General features: G+C 40.0%; 1 protein-coding gene across 1 annotated transcript in view; it reads right to left on the reverse strand.

The window, feature by feature from the left end:
• Positions 1-3132, reverse strand: part of lgr4 (leucine-rich repeat containing G protein-coupled receptor 4) — a 129105-nt gene extending 125973 nt beyond the window's left edge. The window contains exon 1 of the mRNA XM_048606996.1: positions 2554-3132. Within this exon, the coding sequence (XP_048462953.1) occupies positions 2554-2831 (278 nt within the window). The 5' untranslated portion in view covers positions 2832-3132. The remainder of the gene's footprint in view (positions 1-2553) is intronic.
• Between the last annotated feature and the right edge of the window lie 137 nt (positions 3133-3269).

Raw genomic sequence — 3269 nt, forward strand, 5'->3', positions numbered from 1 at the left:
TGTTATCACTGAATAGTATTAGCCATATTTTGCCTTGGTCCTTTTACTTACAAAGTATGTTCAGACCATACAAATACAAAGGTAACATTAACTTTATAGGAGAAAGGCAGATATCTGTGGAATTATTAAGCAATAAAGTAACTTAGAAACTAAGGCTTGCTGTTAAATATGATCATTATTTACACCTTGTGTGCTTAGGCATAAGTAACCCTGGGTTAATTCAAGTGCATAAATGTAGATGTTGGCACCACACAAATGGCTCAGGATTTTGTTAACTAATCAATTTCATAACTTTTGAAAGCAACTAATTTATCATACAGCCTGTTATCAAAGTGTCTGCTAAAGCACATACTTATGACATATGAAAAATTGTCTTAAGGATTTAAGTCATTGTATGACTGATTTCAAATACTCTTAACATGCCCTTTTTAAGCTATAAAATTATCAAGCATACTTACATTTCGTTAAAGTAACATTCCAACATGCATCACATGATGCAAGTTGAGCATACAGGTAGCCAACACTGGAACATACTCAGAGTAAGTAATAACTTTTGAATGTACAAATCTCCAGGCAGTTATTCTAGAAAAGATAATACCAAAGTCTCAGTGACTTTGGAAATACTGCTATTTTGTTTTACCCATGATCGGCACAACCTTTCCACTTGAAAATTACATTGCTGTCAAATATTTACTGCAAGATATTTCCAAAGACGAAGTTTCAGAGAAAAACATAAAGCCAACATCTATATCATAATTAACAGGATTTTTTCTCCTAAGTCAAAGGAAATCTAAAGGAACACAAAATTTTGAGTCACTTTAAGACAACATGAAGCATAATCTTTGGAACACTGCACACAATTGACATTTGTTAAACAATAATTTGTTGCAGTGGATAGTTTTTCCTGACTATAAGTAAACATTTTTCTGAGCTGAGCAAAATCTATTTGAAAATTATAACTGCTTTTCCCACTAAAAGAATGAAACACAGTAGTGGTAAAAGCAGATGGCACACTTTCTGAATAGCAAATATCCAATAACTATCATCTCAGATCAATTTGATGAAAACTACGGTAGCTGAAAGTATAGCTTTGCTATAACTCATGACCATTTACTCAACGTATACTGAATCTTTCTAATTTCATATATATGAAGAAATTATAATTTTGTGTTGCTGCTTTTGTTTTTAAATGCATTAATGCCCAATTCATGCTTCTCCAAGAAGGGTAACATTTGACAGCACTGTGACTTGGGATTAGAATTACTTTGTCCACTTTTACATTTGGTTGATTTAAGGAACTGCATGTGCTGCATATGCAAGCAGACAGAACGTGCACGGAGGTATTGCTAGAAATCCATGAAAAAAAACAGAAAATGCTTTAAGTACTCAGCAGGTCAGGTAGCGTCTGCGGAGAAACAGTTTTAACATTTCACATTATGTTCCATAAGAAACAATTTCTTAAACTATTACTGTTTCTCCCTGTGCAGATACTGCCTTGTCTGATGAGTATTTTCAACATCTTCTGATCTTATTACATTTACCGAGCTCACTAAAATCTTTTTACTGATGTGATTTGTAGTACAGAAAAATCAGCTCCAGGCTTCAGAAACTTATACTGTAGCAAAAGAGTATATTTTTAAAACCTCATAACTTAGCATTCAAATAGCAAATGAAAGTTGCAACAAACCCTTTTTGCAGCTGCATTCATACTGACATACTACTAATTTCTACAAAATCAATAATTGGCTGCATGTTGCTCTGTGTGTGGTCCAAATTATCACCTAAATGCCAAAACCAAAACATAACTGAAACAAGCACAAGATTATATAAATTATTCTTAACTGAAAACCAAGTGCTGGTCAGGCAGAATCTGATACATTAGATTTTAAGAAATATGCTCATGTATAAAGCATGACAGAAATCTGTTTACATTATAAAATCTGCAATGGGTCATTTTAAACCACAAGTATGCAATCTGATGGGGCTGGTCAATAGTCTAATTTGCAATGCAAAACTGAGATTTGACCGCAAATCATCTGCATACTTCACTGCACATCGACTGCATACTCAGTTTCAAACTTGACTACCTAACATGAGATGATTTGTATAAAGGCAGTTTTATATTGCTTTTTTTTTAAAAAAAAGTGACTCGTCGTGCCACATAAAATCTCCCGTGGCAATCAAAAGTTGCACCTTGCAGTGGTAATCATTTTAAAAATATTTTATGCCCTGCACTCAACATTTTTGCAAAGTTTCAGCAGGCAAGAAAGTCTTTCTTCAGCTGTCCCGAGAGGGCACTTTCTTGCCCTGAACCAACCTGCAACAGCAGCTTTCCTGCGAAACAATTAATATTCGTTGCACACACTATTTTCAAATAAAAATTGCTAGCACTCTCTCTTAAACATACCCACACTCCTCCCTCAAATTTCCTTGGCACTTGCAGGACATGAATCCAAACAAATTTAGATGTACCAGATGTTGCGGGCGATTTTCTTTTTATGTTAAAAAAATTAATTAAATTTGATGTTGAAACCCTACGGTTGTGATACTTACAAGAAGAAGGTGAAGATGCTGAGGCCTTGCGGGACGGTGGTCAATCCTCGGCCGGAGCAGTCGACCCGGAGCGCGGCTCCACCATCGCCCTCGCAGCGGCAGACGGCCGGGCACGGAGCGGCCACATTCTCCGAGCGGCTGCCGCTCGATCCCACCCCCAGCAGGAGGAGCAGGGCAAGGAGCGGCAGAGAGAGCAAGGCAGGAGCCGGCCAGCGCCGTCCCGAGCCCGGCCACCACCAGCACCGCCGCCGCCGTCTCGCACAACACCAGCGGCACATGAGAGAGAGAGAGAGAGAGAGATACTCGGCTAATTTCAAATATCAAACCACCGGAGCGACTGCAGTAAATCTCTCTCTCTATCTATCTATCTATCTATCTAACTAACTATCTCTATCTATCTATCGCTCCCGGGGGCGATCACTGTTCCTTTCCTTTCTCACTCTCCAGCCCTCAGCTCGGTTCTATTCCTCCCCACTGCCCGGACACACACGGGCTCTCCCTTCCCTCACTCCAACAGCTGGGCCCTACCCGGCCCGGCCAGGGGGCGGGGATAGGCTCCGTCACCATGGAGACATGGGCGGGGAATGCACCCTGATTGACAGCTCCCTCTCTGATTGACAGCTCTCACTCTGAGTGACAGCTCTCTCCCTCTGAGTAACAGCTCTCCCCCTCTCTCCCTCTGAGTGACAGCTCTCTCCCTCTGAGTGACAGCTCTC

This window comes from Rhincodon typus, chromosome 17, assembly GCF_021869965.1.
Source record: "Rhincodon typus isolate 14 chromosome 17, sRhiTyp1.1, whole genome shotgun sequence".
Lineage (NCBI taxonomy): Eukaryota > Metazoa > Chordata > Chondrichthyes > Orectolobiformes > Rhincodontidae > Rhincodon > Rhincodon typus.